Raw genomic sequence first — 13175 nt, 5'->3', positions numbered from 1 at the left:
TTTTTTTCTTTTCTTTTCTTTTCTTTCACATCCAAGACATCTGTCCGCGAGTTGTTCATCTTCGAGATTGAAAATATTCGACGAAGCATTCGCGAAGATTTTAATCAAGTGCAATTTCAAGCACCTTGAAAATCGTGCGTGCAAGGTGTTCCGATTTTACGTGAGCCGATTGTTCTGTTCTTGTTTTTCTTTTTTTTTTTTTCTTTTTTCTTCGTTTTTCGCTCAGTCACCTTGAGCGATGTGCACGAATTAGTTTACGATCTACAACTCGGGGGAGAACACACGTCTTGAAAGGGAACTTTGGCCCTTTCGGGAGACTGATCTCTCTCTGGGGATTTTTTTTACTCTCGACCCAGTCTTGTATTAGAGTTGCTTTGCGTAATAGAATACGGGTGTCTAGACCTTCTCCCTTTGGACTAGCCTGTTCAGAAGTTGACTGAACGGACGTTCAGAGACAGAAGATACATTTCACCGCCATTTCATAGTCGTTTGTTTTCTTGTCACATCGTAATATTTGGTCATTTGTGTTTTACTGGTCCATGTTTTTTTATTTTTTTTATATTCTTTGAGCGACGCTTCAAGCTAATACGAAGTTATCAGTGGTACAATGACCGGAACTCTTTTATTCTTTTAAACTGAACCAACGAAACCAGATCATCAAATGATATTATCAGCGATGTTTAAAAACAATCACAAGTCCAGATTTACATTGTCAAGTCAGTGATTGGAAAGTAATTTTGAGGAGGTAAAAAAAAATTTGATCGATTGTAATTTTATTTCCTATTATTTTCAAATCAACTTTTACGAACCTCTAGGTTATAACCAAATCCAACAAATTTTGAAATGGGGAAAAAACATTCACACGATTTCTTTTCCAAAAGGTTAAAAGAATACTTTAACTGATCTTTCACATAATATACTATTCGTACACAAAATAATAATCGTTGTCAGCTTTCGTATCTGGAATGAGTTTGAGGTCTGGTTAGCGACGTTGTGTCAGTAAAGCGAAGCTCCGTGTCGAAAGCTCGATTAGGAGTAGCGCAAGGGGGATGAAACTCGAATGGTAAGACAGCTTTGCAGATACCTGCCGAGCTTGAAAGCTACCGGAAATTTTCCGCTGAGTTTCCCGTCGGTATACGATAATCTCGGGAAAAGCGGGGTCGATCAGAAAACCTCGACTCTTGTATCGACTGCCGTATTTTCTCACGACAATTTCGCTTATCCTTGGAAAGGAAAACTTCCTTTTTCATTACCATCTGCACCAATTGTGACACAACCTCGTGATTGAAAATTTCCTCACTATCAAGAAATTCTCAAGGCTGCAACTCAGTCTTAAATAAGTAAAAGGTAATGAGTAATAAAAAAAAGAATTGCCGGATAGCTAGTAAATTTGTATGAAATTAATGCGTGGTAAAAATTTGACAATCGATGTTTTCAGTTCACGGTTACATGATTGGGAAATAATGGTCATGGTCTTCGCACTTCAGAATGTAATTTATTTTAATTCGCCTTGGCATTCGACTAAAAATTATTCTAGTAAAAAATACTCGTAAATGAGAGGCTTTCAGCTACTCAAAGTACTCTGACAACGAAACGGCAAAGTTCTTCGTATTACCGTTGCTGGTGTGGCGAGAAAAAACCAGTCTACATATTTTGTTTGTATAATATTGAAAAGCGATGTGACTCTGACGATGAGACACAGAAAATTTTTCCGGTTTTCACTTCCTGAGGAAGAAAGTACGGACAGTTTGTTCAAAAAATGTAGAATATAATATACTACAGTCAGTTTAGCGTTGTGACTGAAAGAATTTCTAATTCAGAGGGTGCGATATATTCCGCGTGTAAACGAGCGGGAGAACGTGAAAAAAGAAAAAGAGAAATAAAAAAGCAAAGAGGAACGTAGAGGGGGCGGCGAGGGGGTAAAGGAAAAAAAGATTTTTCGATGAAAAATACTTTGAAACGGGAGGTAGAAATAAATCAAAAGAGACAAGAGAGGGGTGGAGGTGAGACCCTTACATTAAGCCAGATTAGCCAGGTTTGTGCCTGCGAGACAATTCCCGGCAGTAATTATAATGGCCCTGTATTTTCCGTTGGTAATTACAATAATGTGTTACAGAGGTGGACAAGGTCGCCCCTGGGGCTGTCACTGGGACTCCAAGGTACTCGGTCATTGGACCGGCTGTCAGTGCAACGAGTAAGTACAACGCTAGTACATTGGAACCAACATGTTTTCCACGCCCCATATATTTCCGACTTTTTCATCCTCGCTCTCTATTTTGTTTCTTGCTTATTTGCTCATTTTTTCTCCCCGTTTTTACTCCCCGGAGTATATTACGTGTTCGTAGGTACCAAAAGCTTTTAAAACTACCCGCACACTCGCTTTTTTCGCTGCCGGATTTGTATAATCTATAATACCGACCTTCATACCTGTGCATATTTGCCTCTGTGTCACGTATGAATACATATGAATTACACACGTTTGAATTGGCGAAAATGAGAAATTTTCTCGCTTGGCGACACGCCGGCTGAAGCGTTTATTGTTGGGTAGAAAGATAATAAGGATTCTTATTCTCAGTCGGAGACAAAAAATAGAAGCGATGAAAAAGATTGATGCTACTACCCAACGTCTTAACATTTCTCTGATAGTTTGCACGATTTCGTGATAACGTCAACGCAGTTTCGTGTTAATTGACGGAGGAAATTGCCAGGGATTTACTCTTTCGTAGACACCTCGATTTGGTATTTTGTCTTACAGACGAGTCTATCACCCTCTAAATCAGGTTAACACTCGCCAACGGGTTCCCTTGCAATATCGTAAAATGTTCCAAAATGTTCTGAAATTTTCCGACTTTCAAAACGGACGATCTTACGAATTCAACTGAAATCCGACAGGATCCTGTGACACTTTAAGTAATAAGAATCGCGTGAAGTACAATGTTGAAATTCCTGAAACTCAATGAACAGAGACATTGCAGAATGATTAACTCCTCATTCCTCAACGAATATCCGACATTGTTAACGTCAAAACTAAGCATGAGAAATCAATATGAAATTAATCACAACGAATAATGGCTGTCACCGAGCGATCGTCAAATTGACCATTGACCGACGCTAAGGTGATCGACCTTACAGTTATAATCAAAAAACCATCGTCCGATGTCGGTGAACTTTTCCCAATATAAAGCGGTTCGTATACGAGATTTGGGAATTCAAAGAAAAGTTGTAAAATAAAAATTCTCGTACAGTCTTAAGTACTATATATATATATATATACGCATGCACGCAGTGGAAACTGCAGCGCTTACGACACATTGATGATGGCCGCTATTCGGATTCGTGCCAGAGGGATCAACGACATCTCCTGATTTTGAACCTCGATAATGCGTCTACCATACGTATATAATATCGATTCTTCGAAACCACACCACGCGACTTACCGTTCGCGCAATTTCCACATTGAAAATTATGGCATGCCTCTGTGCAGAGGCTGCGTCACGTGTCTATATATATATATATGTATAGTATGTTCATCGTAAGTATTATATCGATCCTTCCCTATGGTTGAACTTTATCAGCGAGGTATCTACTTCGAGGGTACAAAAAGTGGAAAACTTGGAGCAAAACAGCGTTGAATATTGTTATTCAGCCACGTACTGAACAAAATTGCACCTCGTTTAATACGGGCTTCACACGAAACTCCTCAAACCTCCTCCTTTACGATCTTTCTTCGATCGAGGAAATACCTCAGAAGCATCGCTTGAAATTTCCCAACCACGCTTTCTTATACGGAATTTTGCAAAGCTCAAAAATTTTGACTGTTGGATGACGGTAAAGTTTGGGGATAACATCGAACAAACAACGGATTATTCGGATATTTTTAATGAGCTGCTGTTGCTTTTTTGAGAAACTATAAGACCGTGGTTTTTTTTTTTTTGGATTTTTATTTTTGCGTTACCTAATTAAGCTGCAAGTAATATAGGAGGGGAAAAAATGCAATGGCGGTTTTGCTTCGTGACAACGAAAAGAAAATGATGGGAACACTCAAGAACTCTATATTCGAAAAACTTTAACGACAAATTTGACGTGCTGAACAAAACTTGAACGGCAGGTCGGAAATATGAATGTAACAATGACACGAGATGCCAGCGAAAGGTTTAAAACAATGTCGTGAGGTAGAGCGATTAATAATTCATACAACGTTGACAATTCATTTTTAAAGAACGTCTGCACGCGGTAGTAGTTTTATGCAAAATTTATACAGGTTAGCAATGTTTTCTTCATGTACAAAGTGGGTTGTGAAAACTTTACAGCGGCAGTCGCCGGGTCGGTACACGGGTAGTAGAATAAAAAGCAGAAAAAATCGAGGTCACGTGAAAACGTTTCCCCGCAAAATAATCCAGGGAATTATTGATGTTCGTTACTGTGGGAAAATCAATCTCGGAATAAAAAAAAAAAAAAAAAAAAACGGTGCTGAGGAAACGATCCGATCTTTTTGAAAGCGCGAAAAGTGCACGACGATGAATGCAAATTTGACCTGCAGCCTCGGGCGCAAAAAAACTGCGGTAAACTTTTGAAATCCTTGAACCAGAAGTGACCTTTGACTGCTGAGATACGACGCCGACATTGGTACACGGAATTCAACGCTTCTGTTTGTGTTCACCCTTTCCTCGGTTGGTACGTGCATGCAATGTTTGAAACGGCGACGTTGGCTAGGACGGGCTTCGGTTACGTGACTCAGAAATCGCATCCTTCTCCTTCTCAAGGAACATCCATCCACCTTTCCCCGTTTTATTCGCCCCTGCAAAACCACTCCCTGGTTTCTACCTTGTGTCTAATTGGGCCGGCTCCGCTTTACTTATAGATCCGATACTTTGGAAGAAGATGAATGCCGATGAATTGATATTGCATTTGCAGAATACGACTAAAGTCGTTTTCACGGAGCTTCGGTCACTTTTTCATAAACATCGTTACATTTTTCATATTTTAGTAGGATATACAGTCGATTTCTTGGGATATGAGGATAATTTCGGGATCTGTCATATTTTTTCAAATGGGTTTGGTTTGTAGTTTAATGACCGTTATTTGGTTATATTCACTGCATGAAAAACGATTGTTTTGTAGTTAGAAAATATTTTAGGAACATTCAAAATGAAATCATCTGCGAGGGAATTTTTTCTCAATACCGTAGAGCATCTGGTCTACGCGTTTCCGATTCCGAAGACGGCTGCGATAGAATTCGAATGAAACAGCGACAAGCAATGACTATTTACGAAAAGCTCGCTGCGACATTCGCGGCGCCGTGGATAAAACCATTTTCACTGGCGCAGGTGCGCCTAGATCGCAGGAAAAGTGGTGAAATCTGGGTTTTATAGCACCGATAACCGCGCGTCGCTTCGGCGGAAGGGTGTAATTTGTGCAGCGAGGTTTTTCCGTCTAGGAAAATAACCGAAGAGAAGAACGCCCCGAGGGGTGCGAGATCGTTGGGTGTAACGAAACCGGCTCATTTATTCGCGTTACAAGAACATCGAGGTGCCGCAGTCACCGTTCAACGAAAGCTCCGATTGCTTAAACGGCAGGTAACAAGGACGAAGGATCCAGCCTGGCTGGTATCTCTGAAAGCTCGTCGAGCTGCGCCGCGATGCGAGGATGGCTTTGTTATTTATGCCGTCTTCCCCCGGGGGACGGGGGCACGTAACGAAGGGGCTGGAGGGCGGGAATTGGCGTCCCGGAAGTCGAGCCCCTCGCGTCGTCGGCTTGTATCAGCGCCGCGACGATTCTAGGATGGAGTTTTGAGCCTCGCGTTAATTTCAACCCGACTGCCAAAACATCCCAGCCCGGTGTAAATCATTTCTCTTTGCGTTATAGCGCCGTCTATGCGCGATGTACCGACGACGTGTAGGGAGGTACCGCTGCGGGTGCTAATTAGCCGAGTACCTACAGTTGTTCGAGGGTTAATTATTAATAGAGCTAATTTAAATTCAGACTTCATTAATGTTAATCAGTGCAACCTCCACCCTGACGACCTAATTCACCACTCTCAAACATTCGCCTGCTTCGTCCAGCCCCGTTACGGACATTCCACCTGTGCAGTTGGACTTCGCGTGACTTTTGCCTGTCTCTATTTTCTCTCTCTCTCTCTCTCTCTCTCTGACATTTGCGAAGCTCAAATATATGCTTGTTGACACAGATACGGAAAGCAGTAGTAGCATTTAATCAATCAATTACTGAATCAACTTGTACGCAGCTAGAAAAGTTATTTATTTCATTGCGAACTTTCGGTCAACAGAAGATTTTTCCATACGGATGATTAGGTTTATTCTTCGTGGTAGATAAAGAATAATGTTGAGAATACGGAAAAACTAATTTTTCGGGCAAAATGAGATGAGTTTTTTAGTTTGCATAAAAATTAATCACTTTCCGAATTGAAACACCATTTTTTCACATTGTCTTAGTCATATAATTGAATTGCATGAACTCAATGAATCAGAAGTAAATTATTTTTTCCACGGATATGGCATAGCTGAATTATTTCTTAAATTCAAAACTTGCCCACTCTCTGAGAGAAGAATATTTATAACCGCAACTTGTCTTTTTTCTTTCTCTGAAACGGAAGAATACGGGAACAATTCGACGGTCAGTCTTTGTCAGCGACGATACGACAAAGTAAATGTCATCGTGAAAAATTGGAAAAAAATTTTCAACCCTGACTGGGTAAAAGCTTCAAAATCTGTTCATCCATTTTCAATGACGGAAAAAGGAACAGGTACGCTTCATTTTTCATCGTGAAAAAGACGAGGTAGCCAGGATCAGATACATCGGTGACCATTGTTTCGATCACGAGGACTGGAATTCCCATCTCGATGATGTAACAGAGTTTAAATAATGACGCCGCCGAGCATCCAAGAATAATGTGTCCCCGCACGGTGGCCAAGATTGGTGAATTCGGCGGTCGGGTCAGACCGGCTCGACAATGAGTTACCTCGATTTAGATTAGGTCGAGTTAGATTGAGCCGGGTACGAGACACGTTTACGTACATACTGCTATCCACCCCTCGGATTTGTTCCCTCGGGGCACGTGCGGGGACTGCATATGTTGCACTTCCTACGTCCTCGGGATCACCGAGAGTGCAATCCTACTGCAGTACGTATCCGACGTCCCTCAGGCTCAGCCTCGTTCCCGGCCATCATTATAGAGCCACATTCTTTCCCGAGATGAGTTTCGAGTCTCTCTTACTCGCCGGCTTCGCGAAGGCTGCCCCGAGTCGGGGCGGGGCTGAAATTCTGAATTTGAAAAGTTTCGAAAGCGCTGAATTTCCAAGTTTTTACCGGCGAAACTTGAAGTGAAAAAATTGAACTTTGACGAAACGTCAAAGTTTTAAATGGGCCGAAACGCGACGCTCAAAGTTCCGAAAGTGCGAAAATGAGAAAATTTCTAAATCCGAATCATCGGAATCCCGAATGATCGAAGATTTTCAGTCCTGTGAATTTCTGGCTTTGAGAAATTTCCCCACTTTGATCTTTCTTTGTTTTGGATTTTCGATATTTTTCATAAGACACGACGATTTTCCTTAAAATTTAAATATAATAATGAATACAAAAAGGATGAACGAATTCGATTTCTTTTTCTATAGCAAATTGTCTTAGATTGTGAGAAATGGGGTAAATTCGTTCTATTTCACTCTTCCATAACTGGTTTTCTGACGGAGAAAAGTGTTTTATACTATCAGATTCCAAGAGACTTTTCTTCGTCGCGTCGATATCGTTCAATATTACATGTTTCCAGATTGTATCGATTTTTATCAACAAATAGCAACCTGAATTAGTAATTGCAAAAAGAATCCTGTTCGAGTAAACTTGTGAATAATATCTTTTCCATTAAAATGAATCATCGTAAAACGAAACCGAACGAATATTTACTAAATTTTTTATCATTCCGATAGACGACTTTCGATTGAAAACCGATTTTTCACTCTACGCTTATTACAATTCTGATATTTTCATTTCCTATATCATTAGAAAAATTGTGATAAACCTAAAAATTTCGAGGATATTATTACCGCGAGAATACAGTAACTTGAACATTTTGAAACAACAATTTGAAATTTATTCCCCAATCTGCGCGTGTACGCATTTTTCTTATAAATTATTGAGTTCTCACTGAGCAGTGATTCGCTGTGTACTTCAACCCGAATATACGATATGAACCAGAGGAGTCTCAACCCTCAGATAACCCTGTCCAAGTATGAACTGCTACCATTCGTCAGAAGAAATCCGAAGCATTTTTCTAACCGAGCATAGGCACCTGGTACGTGTAACGCCGAGGGTGAATGTATTGACAGTGACATGTGGGGGTGAATTAATATTCCCACATCTGTATCATCTGTACGGCATTCTCGTGTTATTAATATTTACACATATTAATGGAGAAGATTTGTTATGCCAACGTGCATTATTTCGCGTGGTTAAAAATTTTTCAATAATATCACCTGCAGTGTCTGTAATATATCAGAGGGAAAAAAAGTGAACGTTGCGCAACGGAAGGAATCAAATTAAACGAAATCGTATTAGCATTTTAATTGCAAATTTTTTCCTCATAATCGATTTGGCGAAAGTTTTAAAATGGGTGAAAAATTTCCGAGGTAAAATAGTTTTCACATTTTTCCCGAGAGTGAAATTCGTTACCCGGCGAAAGAAAAATTACTTTTCGTAAACATACGAAACTCGGTTTTTTTCACCTTGTACACCGTTAACCCGCATTAGTATGTAAATTGCGTGAAAAAAACTTGTAATGGTTTCGTTTATTACCCGCGATCTGTAACGCGGTGTTTTTTTTTTTTTTTTCCTAAAAATTTCACCCATTCGGCTACGAAAATCTGAGCAATCGTCGAAGATTTCTTCTTTTTCAATCAACGTACATAAACGACCATTTCTCAAACTTCAAAACATCGCGGTGGCTAATATTCCACGTTCAGTTTCCGTAACGTTGAGATAAATCGTTGCGACATTATCAGCGCGATAAATATGTAGGCCTATATAGGTATATGAATACTTAGGCAAATCGTAGCGGCCTCAAAAGGGACGCGAATAATTTACGCAGAAATGTTTTAGTATCGAGAGCGACCGTTTCGATAACAGGTGTTATCGACTACGAGGAGGACGACTCGTTTAGTGCCAGGGTCTCTCTCTCTCTCTGAGTTTATTACTCGATTTGTATACCTTGTTGCTTTACGTGCCTGTGTTATACTTACCTTCGCCTGCAGAAATACTGACATAAACAGATTGCGTATGGAGCTTTCCACGTGGAATCGGACAAGATTTTAAAGTCGAGTTTATGATTTTATTCGCTTATCTTATTTCTTTCGAATTTTTTGTAACAACTCCTACTTCAGTTACGAAGTTTCGAAAAATTTGCCGTTTCAACTATATTAGTCAAATGGACATAACTCGAGAACGAAAAAAGGTTTTGACAAAATTGAAAACAAATTTTTTTCGCCCTGATCCATGGATTCGTAAAAAACAAAAAAATTTGAAGGAATTATATCTACTCGAAATCACCAACTTGCTTAAGTGTTGAACAAAAAATTCTACATGACATTCACGTTTTATTTTTTTATAAGAAACGTCTTGAAAAGTATTGGTTTTTTTACGAATCTCAAGCCAATGGGCCGATCACTTGTTACATTTACATTATTTACTTATATTCAAATCCTAACAATTCAAATTTTATATAATTTGTTTTATATTTTTATTTAATAACGATCAATCGATACTCACACTTGGCGTAAAATTCATGAAAAAATCAATCCTTTTCAGGACACATTTCGCAGAAAAATAAAACGTGATCATCGTCACATCGAACGTGTAATTTTTTCATATCAAATTCAAATAAGTTGATGATTTTAAGCAGACACAATTTCTTTACGTTCTGTTATGAATCTGCGCCTTAAGGCGAAGAAAACGTGTTTCGATTTTCGTCAACATCCATTTCGTTTTCGAATTTAGTACATTTGAAAAGTCGAAGTACGAAATTTTACGGAACTTCGTAACCGTAGAACAAACTGATACGATAATTTCGAAAAATTTAGCCATCCTCGTTTCGATGTTCGGATTGAGAGAGAAAAAAAATGAAAAATTTGTCCCAAACACCTTGTTCAGTTTCACGTCGAAGGTCCCATATGGCGCACCGCATCTCATGTGGCGCTAAGCTCCTGCAAATAGCTTGTCTATGCAGTGCCGTTGGTCCATTAGATGTTTACGGTTGGTTAAGTCAAGTATCGCGTCGAGTAACCAGCTCGTGTATATCTCCACGTCTCGTTACAACACGAAATGCACGGAGCAGCCTCGGCTGCGCTTTCCTCTTCGGGACCGTAATCTGATAATTATTATTACCCGCCGTGCTGCTGCAAATTCCATCTGCATCCCGGATTTCTGCAGCTGGAGCTCAGAGCGCGACATATTGCCGTAATTTGCATCATGCGAAGTCATGAATCAGACACGAGTTGCGGAAAGTGTTAGAAGACAGAAGAAGTTTTGAAAAATTCGTTACGTACCTACATCGTCATAAAATCAATCCGTCGTTGGAATCATGACGTCTTCTGATAAAAATTTCAAACTTTTCCGTTCCTTTTTGTTCCAGAATTTCAAATAGCTGAGAAGGATAAGCGAACTTTCGTTTATGAGAAATTCAAAAGTTTTCGCGAATAGAAAAACGGCGTGGGGTTTGATTGAAGAGGATTATTTTTTAATCGATGAAAAAAATTTAACAACTGCAGCGATGTTACGCCATTTCTTTTTTTTTTTTTTATTTTCCTTCTTATTCGTCATTTTTTACGATCCTAGCCAGTTGATTTAAAAACGGGAATTTTTTTACAGCTGACATTTATAATATCTCCCAGTGTGCAGGTTTTATTTGCTGTTCGGAGAGAAAACAGAGAAGAAAAAAAAATTCTTTTAATGATATATCGTAAACCTTTTACGACTCTGCGCTGGGCTGAAATGATCTGTATGAGAAAATGAACGGAAAGTACGGCTGCAGCTGGATTGCGAAGCTGGGAGCGAAGCTTCGGCGTCTCGGCGCCGCGGCGGCTGGAAACTTTTGCTGGAAACACGAGGGAAGAATCCCGAGCGTTTCTTCTCCGTTTACGTATTGTATAGGTATGCATTACGAACGTATTGTAACCGGTATCTAAATTGTCCAAAACTCTAAACGAAGAATACGCTCCCTTGCTGCTTCGTTTTTCCCATTATTATGTATGGCGGCAGCGCCCCGGCTAATGGGATGAGCCAGCTTTTCCGTGTCCGTGTACCTATGTATAATAAATCCAGCTTGCAAAACTCTACGTGGTGAAAGCTAATTGTGATTGATCGTTTTTGAGTCATTAAACTCCTGCGCAGAGTCCATTATTTTTTATAAAGATTGCTGTGCTCGCCGTAAACAACAAAAAGAACGTTTAAGGAACGTTCAGTTTTTCGCTCCGTTGAAGAATTATATGGTGGTTTGAGAATTCGGATCTCTTTACCGAATTCTCTAACGGATCTAGATATTCCTTGAGGAGTTATTTTTAGAAGTTTTTTTTCAGAAAAAATTAAAACACTCGGACAATTTGAGTTTTAGAGCTTTATTATTCACAGTTTCAGAAGCGTTTAAGAATTTTTTCATTGACGTTAATAACAAAATGGCGAACGACTTCGAACTCGCGAGCTTTTGCGGTGCCGCATCTATTGACATCACTGTCCAACTTGTAACAGATATAAAAATTGTTTTAGTTACAAACACCTTTTTGGGGTTCGATTTCATACCTTGAATTAAAAAAAAAAAACAAAAATTGCTCATCACATATATACGATTACGAATAAAATATTTCGTCATTCGACCCAAACATTATTAAAAATACTCGAATAAAACTACATTTTTGGTAGTGAAATTCAAAAATCTAGCCACAAACTCGAATCGATAAATCAGTTTTAATGATTGTGTAAAAATTACTAGCAGATCGGTTATAAATTGACCGAAGAATCTGCGCCGTCGTATTGAAAACGTGGTCGTTCGCTACTTATATGCGCCATGCCGCCATTTTGTTGACAATTTCAAGGAAAAAATTCTAAAAGGTTTTTGAAATTATAAATAGTAAGATACTAAAACTCAAATTGCTCCAAGTAATTTCATTTTTTGAAAAAAAAAAAAATTCCCAAAAATAGGTATGACTTTAGCCCGACTAAGCTGTAAACCCCCCCCCTTAACGTATATATCACCAAATATTGAAGTGCGCTCATCTCTGACGTGGAAAAGGGTTTAACAACCCCATTCTGTAGACAATTCTGAACGAAGACACTGGAATGCATTTTCATTTGATGCAGAAATAAAGAAATCATATGGATTCTACGAAATCGCGATAGTAAATTCGTCCTCCGATTCGTTATTAGAACTTACTTTAAGCTCTGTAAAGAGAAAAAGACGTCACGGAGATTTTGTCGAGGCGCCGTACCTCAGACGCAAGGTATAACGCTGGAATTGAAAGAGTCATAATTTATAGGATTTCATAACGTGTATAAAAGCGAAAATGAGTCTCAACATTTTAACAGCGAAAGTACCGAGTATGCTGCAAAAAATTTCGCGGCAGGAGAGAAAAAGACAGAGAAATTAATTAGTCAATTAGCGATAACCAGTAGACGAGCAATATGTACGCAAAGGGAATATTGTAGTTGAGAAATGGTGGAAATTCCGAGGCTCCTTCATAACCAGGAATCCGAAAATATTTATGCTATTCACTCTCGGCGAGCCGGACGTGGCGCTTCGGGAGAAAAACGTCGGAGGAAACGGGTTGACGGTGTATTATATTCTGAATGCGAGCTTTTTCTCGTTGATGAAAAGCTGCGGAACCAATCCAACAAACGTAAAGACGACGATCGATGTAGCCTGTAGTCGAGGATGCTGAATTGGCCGGAAAAGGGAGGAGAATTAATGTTGGATCATAAAATCGTCTGTGAGATTCGATCGGGGATGAAGAAGGACGGTTGAAAGTCGGAATACCGTCGGATCTCTGGGTGTCTCTTAAGTCCACAGTGCATCGATTATGAGAACGTTATTTAATAAATTTGAATTAATTAACTATCGCGTCTCTCGTTCCTTGGCATAATTGTGTTTACTTTAACATTTTCCAACTGTATCGAAAATG

General features: G+C 39.4%; 1 protein-coding gene across 1 annotated transcript in view; it reads left to right on the top strand.

Moving 5' to 3' along the window:
* Nucleotides 1-13175, top strand: part of Sol1 — a 359519-nt gene that overhangs the window by 209542 nt on the left and 136802 nt on the right. The window contains exon 8 of the mRNA XM_046615171.2: nucleotides 2117-2194. Within this exon, the coding sequence (XP_046471127.1) occupies nucleotides 2117-2194 (78 nt within the window). The remainder of the gene's footprint in view (nucleotides 1-2116; nucleotides 2195-13175) is intronic.

This window comes from Neodiprion pinetum, chromosome 1 (assembly GCF_021155775.2).
Source record: "Neodiprion pinetum isolate iyNeoPine1 chromosome 1, iyNeoPine1.2, whole genome shotgun sequence".
Taxonomy (NCBI): domain Eukaryota; kingdom Metazoa; phylum Arthropoda; class Insecta; order Hymenoptera; family Diprionidae; genus Neodiprion; species Neodiprion pinetum.
Note: the sequence above shows the minus strand (reverse complement) of the source record. Positions and strands in the feature narration are given on the sequence as shown.